The sequence below is a fragment of the Hyaena hyaena genome, unplaced genomic scaffold, assembly GCF_003009895.1.
Source record: "Hyaena hyaena isolate Hyena2069 unplaced genomic scaffold, ASM300989v1 scaffold_2, whole genome shotgun sequence".
Classification (NCBI taxonomy): Eukaryota; Metazoa; Chordata; class Mammalia; order Carnivora; family Hyaenidae; genus Hyaena; species Hyaena hyaena.
The window spans coordinates 9,027,847-9,040,443 of NW_024080634.1; the positions used below are offsets into that span (position 1 = coordinate 9,027,847).

The window sequence follows — 12,597 nt, forward strand, 5'->3', positions numbered from 1 at the left end:
TGAGAATCACTGCATTGGAGGGAGCTCTGACATCCTCATGGTGGAAGGCCTCCCAAGTCGCCCTGGTCTGCTGTGCTATGGGTGTACCTGCTACCACACAGAGCCCAGCAATGCCATGCACTTGATACCAGTCTATTGGGGGGCAGCGCTTCTGGTGGGTAAGCAAACAGACCAGACAGACACCCATGGAGTCCATTGCTTTTAAGATGGGCGGAAGAGTGATCACACAATCGCCTGAGAACATATGATCTATGCCTCCAAGAGAACGTATGGCTCAAGATTTGGGGGCCCCGAGGATTCAGAGTTGGCCTGATGTCTGTTTATTCTTCACCCACTCTTGTCTCTCAGATGGCCCCCCGCAAAGAGATTGTTAGTCAAGAGGCGGGGGGTGGGGAAGCAAAGACCACATTTTGCACCTCCCGCCAGCCTTCTTAGCATAGAAAATGATTTACAGAGTTATGTGCATTAGTAATGTACTCAGTAAATATTTGAACTTAAACACAACCATCTCTATACACACATAGTGTTTACTTTTTGCAGAAAAGGATCAGGGTGGAAACTACCTTACGCCTGCAGAATAAAAATAACAATTGGAAAATTAATAGATTGTTTTGTTTGAGTTCTCTTTCCCCACGGCTTTGCCCAGATTATAGTCTCAGCAAATAAAATGGTATTAGGATTTCACAAACCCTTTAGAATTCAGAATTAGCTATCTTGTGTTCAAAAACAGAAAGCGAGATCAGCAAATAATCTTTTGTGTTCTTGCAGAAAAACGAAGGTACAAGTTCTGATTGATTGAGCAGTCCCAGGAAGAGAATCTGAAGCTTGAGCAATTCTCATGTACCTTGGGAATATGTCCATAGGCCTAAGGCAGTGTCTTTGGGCCCAAGAGTATGTTTATGGACCCAAGAATATGTCCACAGATTTAAGAACATATCTACTGGCCCAAGAATCCATATAGAGGCTAAGTAACTATAGAAGACACCGGAAACTTGTTCTCTGAGCAAACATTTCAATTGCAAATTATCCCTGGCAGAAGTAAACTTTTAAAAAATGTTCTAATTTTTGATTCGATTTATTTATTTAATCTAGTTTCAGTTATTATTTTATTTTATTTTTGTAATTTTTATTAGAAAGTGATACATTTTTCCTTCTTTAGATGATCAGTGACCAAGGGGCGCCTGGGTGGCTCAGTAGGTTAAGCGTCCAACTTCAGCTCAGGTCATGATCTTGCAGTTCATGAGCTGGGGCCCCATATCGGGCTCTGTGCTGACAGCTCAGAGCCTGGAGCCTGCCTCAGAATCCGTGTCTCCCTCTCTCTCTGCCCCTCCCCTGCTTGCACTCAGTCTGTCTCTGTCTCTCAAAAATAAATAAATATTAACAAAAAAAAGATGATCAGTGACTGAATAACACAACTTAAACTCTAAGGCTCCTGACACTGGGGGGTTGAGGGACCTTGTTTAAGAAATGTATCAGGAGTATGCATGCATCTGGGTGGCTCAGCCTGTGTGGCCAGGTCATGATCTCACGGTTTGTGAGTTGGAACCCTGCATCGGGCTCTCTGCTATTAGCACAGAGCCCACTTTGGGTCCTCTATCTACGCCCTTCTCTCTGCCCCTTCCCTGCTCACGTGCTTTCTCTCTCTCAAAAATAATAAATAAACAAAAATTTTTTAAAAAATGTATTGGGCTGCGGCACCTGGGTGGCTCAGTTGGGCATCTGACTCTTGACTTCAGCTCAGGTCATGACCTTGTGGTCATGGGATCGAGCCCTGCATGGGGCTCGGTGCCGAGCATGGAACCTGTTTGGGATGGGATTCTCTCTCTCCTTCTCCTCTGTACACACACACACACACACACACACACTCTCTCTCTCTCTCTCTAAAAGAAAATTACTACAGCTCTTAACAAAAAAGAAATATATTGGGCATACAGAGCCAAATTTAATGCTTGGTGTCTGTGTATAAATATTTCTATCCTTGTGAGACTATCAATAAACACTGACACTTTAATCTGTGCTTAGATTAGTGCCTTACTGATGAAAAACTTAATGACTGTTGGCCATTATTATTTTACTGGAATTTTATCCACAGTCTTACATAATTTAATTGAATCTGACAGGTTAATCCAAACTTGAAAACCGTAAGATTCTATAGCAGAAGTTTAAACAAAGATGTGTATTCTCAATCTGATTAAGCATTCCTTCTGTGGTAATTAGCCCTGTCCCTTCTTTGAATTAGACACCGCCTTGCATTCATTTCTATCAACTTCTCAAGTGCCTATTTACATTAGGTATTGCGCTAATAATGGTGACTAGCACAGTTCTTCATTACTTCAAATTAGTGAATTTTTCATGTGCATCTGGGAGATAAGCTTATTATACCATTTTTTCTCGATTTCTACCTAATCTCCACTCTGCTTTGCTTTGAAAATGCTGGTGATTCATCCCAAGTAAATACTGACATTCAGTCCTGCATCTCTGTCTGCAATGTACACAGCACCAGTGGGATCCTTCACCTCCTTCCTGGGGGAGCGCAGGGCCCTTTACAATCAATGGAACCTCCATATACCATCAGCATTGAGTATAAAAGCAGAGAATAACTGATTAACAATTTAGACCTTAGGTGTCAGGGTCAAGTTTTGTGAGAGAACCCTATGGTTTCTAAAAGAGGAGGATTAATTAACAATTGATCCAAAATTATGGGTCAATAAGCTGTGGGGAGCCTTCCCTTCTTAATGGATTTCGGTACCTTTTTCTGAAAAATGCGGGTGTCAAAATTTATGTTGCTGATCAATTTGCTCTTTAAATAATAATTCCAGTGACATTTGTGTTATTGCTTAGCAATGCAAAAGAATGTTCCGCCCCCACTCCGAAGGAGTGAAGATCAAATAATCAAACATCTAGTGTCAGAACCATCCCACTATGTGTCAGGCTAGGTGTTTGCAGACATCACTTGACTTTTTATATCTTAACTTTGTGCAGTCTGATTATGATGTCAGTTTTGTACATCAGTTTGGAGAAGGTTAGGTAAGGTGCCCACAGTCCCATGAGCAGCAAGTGACAGAGCCAGCTTCTAGACACAGCTCTTTGCCTACTGCATTTTTAAAAACTAAATTATGACCTGCTTCACTTAGGATGTAGCTTTGTAGATCTCTCCATTAATGTGTGACTTTCTAATGGCATATCATTTTGACCTCAGGCTGCCCTAAATAATCCATTTCCTTGAGCAGAATTGGCTGACGCCTGTACATTCCTGGAAAGAACTGCTTATGTGTTCTAGAAAAGCTAAAGCTAATGAGGATGAATTTGTATGTACCCACAATAAAGCAAGAAGGGCTACAGAGACAGTGAAAATAAAGTGTGAGCATAGATGGATGGGACCAGTTGTGGGGAAGAAGGGCTGGGTTTGTAGAGGTGAGGGCAGAGAGTAAGGTGAAAGATGGTATGCTGTGGGTGTCAGAGAAGCTTTGTTAGGGGACGGAAAAGGCTGAAGAAAGAGTCCATCCAGGCCTCTGAGCCTGGGGCTTCCACAGGACAGATCTGGGTGGGACTACAGTGTGTTTGATGTTCCACATGGAGGTGCATAAGTCTCAAACCTACCAAAGAGAGGTCACACCTTCCCTCTGCACCCCGCCCAGCTTCCTGGAGTAGAGTCTTGGAAAGAAGACAGAACGGTTTGGCGAGCCAAACTCTGTACAGAATTTCGGTGCAGTGGTACCGCATCCTGACCCTACCTCTGGTACAATCCTGTGCTCTAGTCTGGAAAGTCCCACACGGGTATCATCGGACATCAGTTGCTCCTTCCTTTCTTAAGGTGGAGACCGCTTTTCTCACTGTTGCTATAACATTTATCAGAACTTTAGGGGTGCCTGGGTGGCTCAGTCGGTTAAGCGACTGACTTCGGCTCAGGTCATGATCTCATGGTTCCTGGGTTCAAGCCCTGCATCGGGCTCTGTGCTGACAGCTAGCTCAGAGCTTGGAGCCTCTTTTGGATTCTGTGTCTCCCTCTCTCTCTGACCCTCCCCTGCTCATGCTGTCTCTCTCTCTCTCCCTCTCAGAAATAAATAAAACATTAAAAAGAAAAGAACTTTAGCTGTTCTTCAGACAGGCTTTCATATGCGTCCTCAGAGTTTCCCCTAAAATAATACAAAAGGGCACCTGGGTGGCTCAACCAGTTAAGCATCTGGCTTTTGATTTTGGCCCAGGTCATGCTCTCACAGCATCGGTCTCTGCACTGACAGTGTGGAGCCTGCTTGGGATTCTCTCTCTCCCTCTCTCTCTGCCCCTCCCACATACTCTCTCTTTCAAAATAAATAAATAAACTTAAAAAAACCCCTTAGAAATAAAACCAATTGCCATACAGTTTTTGTATGTTGGGGAAATAGCCATGCCACCAAGTCCAGATTGTGTGGAATGGCAAGAATGAATGATCTGAACTGAAGTGAGCCATGATTTAAGATTTTACTAAATCGTTATGAATTCTTCTAAGGAATTAAAAACGATTAATATGAAGATCTCAAATTAAGGATATATTCTAAAGTGATTCTAAAGCTGGTACAGAATAATATGATTAGACCATTACATAATTTCCAAGTGGAAGGATGGAAATAATCAGAGCCTACACTCTGGGCTCAGGGAGAGGGACAAAGGATACACTGAACAAAGGCGACAGAGGGAGTCAATGGTCTGAATTGAGCTAGAATATTTTGGGAGGGCAGCAAAAGGTTTGCTCAGAGCAAAGTCGAGGCCAGTCCAACGGAGGAACACTGGGCTCCAGGGCCCAGCCCTCCCAACACTGGCCTCTGCCCGGGATACCGTCACTCTGTGGGGGCCTGTGTGTCCGCTGGAGTCCCACCCACCTCTGCCTCGTCTCTTACCATCCTCTTTGGTCCGAGTGAAGATCTGCTCACTTCTGACACCGTCGCCCGCGCGGGTGAAGGCCAGCACCTGGATGCTGTAGTTGGTATATTTCTCCAGCCCATCCAGCTCTAGGGAAGGCTGCGTTGTGGTGACGTTTTTAATCTCGCCCAGCTCTGGAGGACAAGAGAACAGGATCTGGTGACCGGCTGTGGGTGTGCCATGCTCACTGGCCAGCCCTGGAGCTCTCTCTCCAGCTGTCACACCCTGAGATCGCTCAGAGGGACCGCGCACAGCCTGCATGTGGCGCCGGCACTCATTCACCCGGAACTGCCACAAAACACCGGGCAGAACGTTCGTCTGGAAAACAGAGCAAGTCACTCCAAGTGTTACCATCCAACCCGATGGCCAGGGCCAGCAGCCGATCAGGGGCGCCTCCCCCCACGCTCAACCCAGATGCTTGGGGCTGTGCGTGGCTCATGCTGCAGGTGCATTTCTTCTTTAAGTTTATTTATTTTGAGAGAGACAGACAAAGCACAAATCCGGGAGGGGCAGAGAGAGAGAGGGAGAGAGAGAATCCCAAGCAGGCTCTGTGCTGCCAGCGTAGAGCCTGATGTGGGTTTCGAACCCATAAAACCTCAAGATCATGACCTGAGGCATCACCAAGAGTTGGATGCTCAGTGGAGTCAAGCCACCCAGGTGCCCCTGCTGGTGCATTTCTAATTGCTCATCAAGAAACTTCTGCAAGTCAGGGGCATTTGGGTGACTCAGTCTGTTAAACATCTGACTCTTGGTTTCGACTCAGATCCTGATCTCACCATTCCTGAAATCGAGTCCCCACATCAGGCTCTGTGTCAACAGTGCAGAGCCTGCTTGAGAATGCTCTCTCTCCCCCAATAAAGAAATAACGTTTAAAAATATTTAAAAAAGAGACGCTTCTGCAAGTTGAGTTTTGTCTTTTGTTTAACAAACAAAAAATTCTACTTTAATGTACATGTATTTTTAAGTATCTAACTTCTCAGGTATCTGAGCTGAGCTGAAGTGGCTCAGGAAACCGCTCCTCTTACCTGGAGTGAACCCCCTTCCCCCCAGAATCCTTGCCAAATTAACACACTGATGTGTCAGAAACTTGGTGTTAGCTAAAAATGCTTCATTTTCTGGAGTGGGATCAGCTAATAATACTCAGAGATGGAACGTTTTGCTCTCCCTTCTTAGGCATATGAGACAGGGCAATTTGCGAAAACTTACAATGATGTGTTAACTACCTCCATGGGTGTTCTAGGTTTTGAAATGAGCCACCTACAGAGAAGCTGGTGCAGGAGAGAGAGACCTGAGGACTGCTCACCCCCGGGCACAGTCAGCCCTGGAGTATGGGCACTGCCTGTGAGGCTGGGGCGCCAAGTCCAGGAGGGATTGCTTGTCGGGTGGCTGGCTGTAGCGAAGGCCACCTGTGCACTTGTGCATACAGTCTGCAAACAGTAGGGCTGTCTGGATGTCTGTCCACTTCTCCCTCAGTCGCCACCATCCCCTCCATGCTCATTTAAGGGTCAGCTTGTTCTGACCTTCAGATGCTAACTTGTTTAACCAGCATACCAATCCTATTATTTGCCTTCATGTTACAGGCGAGGAAACCGAGGCAGGGAGAGGGTTGGTACCTTCCCTAAGGTCATGGAGCCTAGCGCAGTGGCTCAGAGTGTGGGCAGTGGAGCCACAGTGCATGGCCTCATGTCCACAGACCCTGGTCTCCATGCTCTGCTGCGGTCACTCAGCGAAAACATCAAGTCGGCCAGATTAGTGAGCTCCCCACCAGCATGGCTTTCTCTTCCTTCTCTTTGTCTTTCTTCCCTTCTGTCCTTCTCACGTACTGCACAGATTGCTCCCTGGTAATTAACAGGCACCTATTTTGTGATTAGGAAGACCACAGAGTGTCTTTTTGGTTTTTGTCACTCAAAGAATCAAGATTGAGCTGGACGTAGGAGAAAAGCTGAATCTAAAATAACGCATGGGGTGGCCAAGGCTTGTCACGCACATTCTGGGACCTTTGCATGGGGTAAGGGCTGTAGGGGATGTGAGGGATGTTGGGCCAGACCCGGCTGTAGACTTGGACGTGAGCCAGAGGCCCGTCACCGCCTTGAGCGGCCTGTGGGGCAGCTCTGCGGCAGGATGCTTCGCTGGGGGAGAAAGTGGGCAAGGAGGGCAGGCCCCGGGAGGGGTCTCTGGCCTGGTGTCTTCTGGGGAGGTCAGCAGTGTGCACATTTTCGGAGCCACAGTTGGAAGCCTCAGGAGATGGCTTACAAAGGTAAAAAGAGACTTGCTCGTGTGTGGGGTCACCGCACATTCAGAGAGTGGACAGCCGTCAGGCCGGATGGCTGAGGAAGTCTGTCCTGAAGGAAGGGTCTGCCCGGCGACTCTTCATACCATTTACTCCCTTGCAATGTTCATTTTCCTAAACATATCCAATGGGGGTCAATCGGACGAGGGTAAACACTTCAAATGCTAATGGGAAAAAATTAAGTGTAGATGTCATCAAGATCTTTTCAGATTTAGGAATTTCTGTGCTGGCCAAAGATCACACACACGCACACACGCGTGCCAGGGAAACTGGGGTTCACAGGGCTGTGTGCCAGCAGCTAGTTATGAGACCTTGTCTAAATTATTTCACCTTCGGGGACTCTGGGTTTTTGCTTTTATTTTTAAAAATTGTTATCTTTAAGAAGGGCCCAGGAGCTTCTCCGTCATGGAGAAAGCAGGCGCAGTCATTTGCTGCGGGAGAAAGAGGTGCAGATTTGTCAGTGCGATTCCTGGATGAGAGACAGTGACGGGGAAAAGGGTGGCCAAGAGGGGTCGTCCCCATCGCTTTAAAGAAAACAACAATCAAAACAGAAGAATTCCATCCACTCAGGAAGCACGATACAGATTAGAATGAACCCTTGGGTGTTTACTCATATCGGGGTTCATACTGTTTTGAGGAACGGATTTATTCATGAACCAGGAATGTGACTGCCAGATCCCCAGCTCAAGATCACCCCCCACCCCCCGGAGATTCCTACTACACACCACATGTGCACCTCGTTCTCACTGACCGAAGGGGAAGGGCATGTTCCTGACTGGCAGACACTCGATGATTAGTGGATCTGCAGAAAGTGGAGACGAAAATTATGACAAAAAGCCCAACCAAAACAGCATGCTTCATTTGCCATTCTTGTGAGCTCTTGTTATTTATTTTATGGCTTATGCAGTGTTTCTATCATCTACCTTTTACAGCCTCAACAGGGTTATTAAAAAAAGAAACAGGAACTGAAGAAGAACGTTCAGGTGAAATCATGAATAAAATTACATGAAATGAATACATGAAGTGAATTTAGAGGTATCGTTTCTACTATGATATTTTTTAAACTTTCTGTTTGAAAACAAATTGTTTTTTGCGTTGATGCCCTCCCTCATTCTCAAAGGGTTTTAAGGCAAAAGACAGGGGCGGAAATAACATTTCTGAAGCCAGCCACCAAAGCTAACCGCCGGATGGCACCTAAATGCTGCCTTGCTTCAGAATCCACTGTGTTATCTTGAGGAAAAACAGAAGAAATGACAAGTGGTTCAGATCCATATGGAAATGTGACTTCAATGGGCACAATTTTTCTAGTAATCTCAGACAAACAGCTTTGTGAGGTCCTGAAAAGCACTGAGCTTTTAGATTATAAGATACTCAGAAATTTCACCAGTATATTGATTGGATGGTTAGCCTGCCCTATCAGATATATTATCTGATCATGTTAACAATAACAAATGCTTTCTGAGGCACATATTTGAAAGTATTTGGGACAAGTGCTCATCACAGTGGTAGTAACAATCTGTCTCCTAGTCTGTGAGTGTGTGTGCCTGTGGGCATGTGTCTGTGAGTGTGAGCAGATGTATGTGTGAAGGTGTGTGTGCGTCTGTGAGTAGATATATGTGTGAGGGTTGTATGTGAGTCTGTGAGTTTGTGCCTGTGAGCATGAGCAGATGTATTGTGAGCATTGTGTGTGCCTGTGAGTATCTGAGTGTGAGTGGCTGTATGTGTGAGGGTAGTGAGTCTGTGAGTTTGTGTTCCTGTGAGTGTGAGCGGATGTATGCGTGAGTGCTGTGTGTGCCTATGAGTGTGAGTGTGTGTGTGAGGGTTGTGTGTGAGTCTGTACCTGCGAGTGTCTGTGAGTGTGAGCAGATATATGTGTGAGGCTTGTGAGGCTTGTGAATGATTCTCTGTGTTCCTGTGAGTGTGAGCGGATATATGTGTGAGGGTTGTGTGTGAGTCCGTGAGTGTGTATCTGTGAGTGTGAGCAGGTGTATGTGTGAGTGTTATGAGTCTGTGAGTGTGTGTCTGAGTGTGGGAGTGTGGGAGTGGGGGTGTGGGGGTCGGGGGGGGTGTGGGTTAGCGGGTCCAGTTCTTTACACAGTCACAATGTTTTAAGTCTGCGGGAGCCTGGGCCACAGCCCGAGAAGTTTTTGCGGAAGCACCAGTAATCCGTGGAATTACCTGCTAATTCATAAATGTCACTTCTTATAAGCAGCAGGTAAGGAGTGAGTGTTCATAGCAGGTTTATATCTCTAAGGGTTTCTTTCTCATCTTTCAGAGACTAAGTGGAGAACTCCTACATTAGACGTTAAGCACATCACTTTGATCTTAATACCGTGAGCAAAAGCATCTTCAGGAACGTACGCATTTCCAAGCAGTCTTTATTTAAAGGCTTTCATGTTTTTGAATATTCAAGTGTTTAAAGCTTAAAAGTGTCAAGTCAGGAAAACTATATTCACCACATTACCCTTTGCAGAGCTAAGGGGTTGATAGGCAATATTAGCAAATATGAGCCACAGATGATATAGACGGGCCGTCACCACAGGATTCTGGAAATATTTCCAACAAGAAGAACAACGAAATAATTTCAGGGTCACACGGCCTCTGGGTGAGTGTGCTAAGGGATTCTAGCTGCTTCTCATTCAAGAGGAGGATGAGAGACCAGAAGTAAAAACGATGATATAGCATGATGTTGTGTCAACAGAATTGATACTTGTACAAATTTTATTACTCTACACTTTACCTCTATGGGATTTTAAAAAGATTTTTTTGGCGGGGGGACAAGAGAGTGAGGTGGTTAAAGAATCATTTACGTGGATCTGTCCTCTGTGAGGCTGGCTGTGCCTAACCGAGCTGTGGTTCTATGTTCACTAGATTCCTCCTGGCTCACTGGTCTAGCACGAGGCCAGCACACAGTAGGCACTCAGTTAACGTGCCTGCCTCGGATGGAGCAGGCGACGGGATGGCTCCAGTGCCCAGTGCCGTGTGAAATGCTGCACTTACCATCCCATTAATACAAACTGGGTCTGGTCCTAAGCCATGAGAAGCAAGCCTGATGCAGATATAAATAACTAGGGCTTCCCACACTGCTATTTACTGAGCGAAGTAAGCTTATTTATCAACGTGTCTTCCTTTCTTTACTGTGGCACCAATATTAGAGCCCCTTGCAGCCTCCGAGGTCCTGTGTGCTCTGTATACCTGGGTGGGGACAGCCACCTGCTGGGCAGAGCAGACTCCGGTGGCCAGAACGAGGGTGGGATATATCTGGGGGCTCCGGCTGTGTTTGCCCAAACTCAGAGGTGAGCATGCGCCAGGAGGCCACATGCAGTCAGAGGGGCTCAAAGAAGCCCCAGACGAGAGGAGAGGCACCCCTGCCCTGGTGCAGGAGGAGGCTGGGGACTGGACAGAAGGGGAGGAGGCAGCTGCGGGCCACATGGACCTAGGGATGCAGACCTTAGGAGCTTGCCCATGAGGGCTGCGGTGCCGGAGTGTGTCTATCTTGTTCATGGATGAAAGCAGACACACCGAGAGGTACTCTCCCCAAGAAAGTTCTGGCCCCAGCCTCACTTCTACCTGAGCAGGCTCTCATTCAGAGGCTTGTCCAAACCAACAGAAGGATTTTGTCCTATAACTTGGAAGAAAAAAACCCCAAACACAGAGAAACAAGAAGAACGGAGGAAGAGAAACAGGAGGTGGGGAAGGAAAAGGAGAAAAAGTCAAGGAGATTTTGGATTAAATGGTTCCTCATGAGGAATAACAATATTCCACATTCCTCCTGAACCCTCTCCTGGGTCAGCTACAGGCACACAAGAAGTTTCCCTGCTGAATTCTATCAGGAAATTGGGAGAGGTCAACCTTTTAGGATACAGGTCACGTAGAACTGTCTAGATACAGATCAACACCTTGGTGCTGCGTGCAGAGGTGGAGGGTTGGCATAGATACTCATCTAGGAAAATGCATCCATGCCTAGATTTCCCAAATGCCACCCGCTCTGTTACCTCAACCAGCTTTTTGAAGATACATGATGTTTTAAACAGCTGTATACACCCGTGAGAGCCTAAGAGGAGAGGTAAGAACAGAACGACTTGGGGAAAACGGACTGTGTCCGTTGATAAAGATATGCCCTCGGTAGCCTGAATCCCACGTTGAGGGGGGTGGGGTCGGCGAATCCCAGCACACCTCCTTTGGGAGCAAACTCACAGTTCTTTTAGCCTTCTTACCTCCGTCCATCAGGTTGGCCCAGTAAATGACTCTGAACCCTTGGAGAATTCCATTCAAGGCTTCCTTGGAAAGTGTGGACCAGGATATTGATATGCTTTCTGGTGATGTTGCTATGGCTTGGACATTTTCAGGGGGGTAACTGGGCACTGAAATTAAACAATCAGAATCTGTAATAACTGTGGGTGGTTTAGTTGGCCAAACAACACCGAATAAGCGACATTAGTTTAACATTGCAACGTGCAAGCAAAAGAAAAAATCACACTCAATCCACAAAATTAAGGGAAAAAAAAAAGAGTACCATTTCCCTATGCAAATATTTTAACTCTGTAAAATGTAAAATAACGTGAGTTTATGCCTGTGTCCTCACAGACTTCCATGGTCTCCCTTTCCAAGTTAACTACTTCACTTTGAAGGAGGCTGGCCCCGGACTGGGAAGTGGGGAACACTTCAGATTTTACTGCATGAGTAAAACACCACTGCTTATCTGATTCATTTCCCCATCACTCTTGCAAGTGACCCTCCGTATTTAGCAGCATCCGGCATATAAATTGGAAGTGTAGCTATTGAAAAGTGCTGAAAAGCAGACAAGTCATCATAGCTTATTCACTGTCCCCCTCTGCCTAGCCAGCCTCCCCTTTCAAAACTCTAACGTTCTGCCAAAGGAAAGAGAGAGAATGGGTTAAGATGGAGGCCAGAGGGATATCTGAGGTCTTTTTCACACTGTTTATGCAAAGCTTAAATGGCCTAGCTGGAGAAGAGACAAAGTATCAACAGAAACACACATATCAGTAAAACAAGCATTGAAGTGAAAACTAAAACGCATATGTAACCATGACTGCAAAGATCATGGAGTCAGAAAGAAAAATCCCAGTTTTAAGGTTCCTGGCTTTCTAAGACTTCTCTCCCTGTAAAAAGGGTCACAAGTTATGGATGCCAAGTTCCCACGTGCCTCCTCACACCTATGCCCTCATGGCTAATTACACAGGAGGTCACTGCAGTGCAGAGTTGCTGCCTTAAAATCTACACTTAGTGTGACAATGAGCCCCTGTTTCATCTCTGCCCCTAACGTTGGGCCTCTGGACACAGTTCTCCATTGCTTTCCAAGCACTACTGGGAAGCATGGGAGAAGGATGGATTAACTCCTCGTGGTCACTAGGGGGTGCTTGGTCACCATGAGATTTGCTCCCTGA

The 12,597-nt window shown here is 46.1% G+C and overlaps 1 protein-coding gene across 1 annotated transcript in view; it reads right to left on the reverse strand.

The window, feature by feature from the left end:
* The window catches only part of DSCAM (DS cell adhesion molecule), a 627,938-nt gene that overhangs the window by 87,766 nt on the left and 527,575 nt on the right, over window positions 1-12,597 (reverse strand). The window contains exons 18-19 of the mRNA XM_039229776.1: window positions 11,407-11,553; window positions 4,878-5,033 (exon numbers count right to left, since the gene is read on the reverse strand). Of these exons, the coding sequence (XP_039085707.1) occupies window positions 4,878-5,033; window positions 11,407-11,553 (303 nt within the window). The remainder of the gene's footprint in view (window positions 1-4,877; window positions 5,034-11,406; window positions 11,554-12,597) is intronic.